This window comes from Eimeria necatrix, genomic scaffold, assembly GCF_000499385.1.
Source record: "Eimeria necatrix Houghton genomic scaffold, Enh_scaff298, whole genome shotgun sequence".
Lineage (NCBI taxonomy): Eukaryota > Apicomplexa > Conoidasida > Eucoccidiorida > Eimeriidae > Eimeria > Eimeria necatrix.
Genome location: NW_013653524.1, coordinates 1 through 980, shown reverse-complemented (window position 1 = coordinate 980; position 980 = coordinate 1). Strand labels below are relative to the sequence as shown.

Below are 980 nucleotides of genomic sequence, written 5' to 3'. Positions count from 1 at the left end.
ATGCCAGCTTTCCTCTTCTCCAGGGGTTTACAAGCAGCAACAGCAGCAAAAGCTGCCGCAGCAGCGACAACAGCAGCAGCAGCAGCAGCAGCAGCAGCAGCAGCTGCAGCACCTCCTCAGCTCACATCTTCCCAAACCCTCAGGGAAGCAGACTCTGTAAAAATGAAGCCATCTGGGGCCTCTTCAAGCGCGACAGTGAGTCCAAACCCTAAACCCTAAACCCTAAACCCTAAACCCTGCTGCGTAGTTCAACAGAGTGTCTTGAGTGGAAGGCCTCAGGCCCCAGCCCAGGAGCTAAACCCTAAACCCTAATTTGCTGCTGCTAGTGTCCTTCAAGTGTGTGGCGCAAGAAGTTGGAGCAGCTGCGCCTCCGCTAGGGTTTAGGGTTTAGGGTTTAGGGTTTAGGGTTTGTGTGTTGGAGTTTCACGTGCACGGTTTATCCACCGGCTCGCACAAGCTGCAGCCACTACCCCGCCCCGTCTTGAAAGTCTCAGGCCTTGACATTTAGCCAGATTTTAGGGTTTAGGGTTTAGGGTTTAGGGTTTAGGCTTTAGAGTTTAGGGTTTAGGGTTAAGGGTTTAGGGTTTAGGGTTTTCGCAGCCGAACGTGGCGCGGCACTACGCGGACGCGAACGTAAACCGCCCGAGGCAGTATTGGGATTACGAAAACTTTGCTGTCAATTGGGCAATCCCAAACCTCCGCCCAAATCCCAAATCCCAAATCCCAAATCCCAAATCCCAAATCCCAAACACGTCGGCTTGCACCGCGCCATGATGCGCCTGCGCTTGCATTTGGCGGGCTCCGTCATAACCCTAATGCTTTTGAAACGACAGTTAACCCCAATCCCAAACCTCCGCCCAAATCCCAAATCCCAAATCCCAAATCCCAAATCCGTTTAGGGTTTAGGGTTTGTGCAGCCAAACGTGGCGCGGTACTACGCGGACGCGAACGTAAACCGCCCGAGGCAGTATTGGGATTAC

The 980-nt window shown here is 53.3% G+C and overlaps 1 protein-coding gene across 1 annotated transcript; it reads left to right on the top strand.

Moving 5' to 3' along the window:
- Window positions 1-980, top strand: ENH_00040280 (hypothetical protein, conserved; the record flags this gene model as incomplete). The annotated part of the gene is made up of 3 exons (XM_013580737.1): window positions 1-195; window positions 601-633; window positions 918-980. Coding segments are annotated over 3 exons (291 nt in total), but the record flags the coding sequence as incomplete, so codon positions are not given.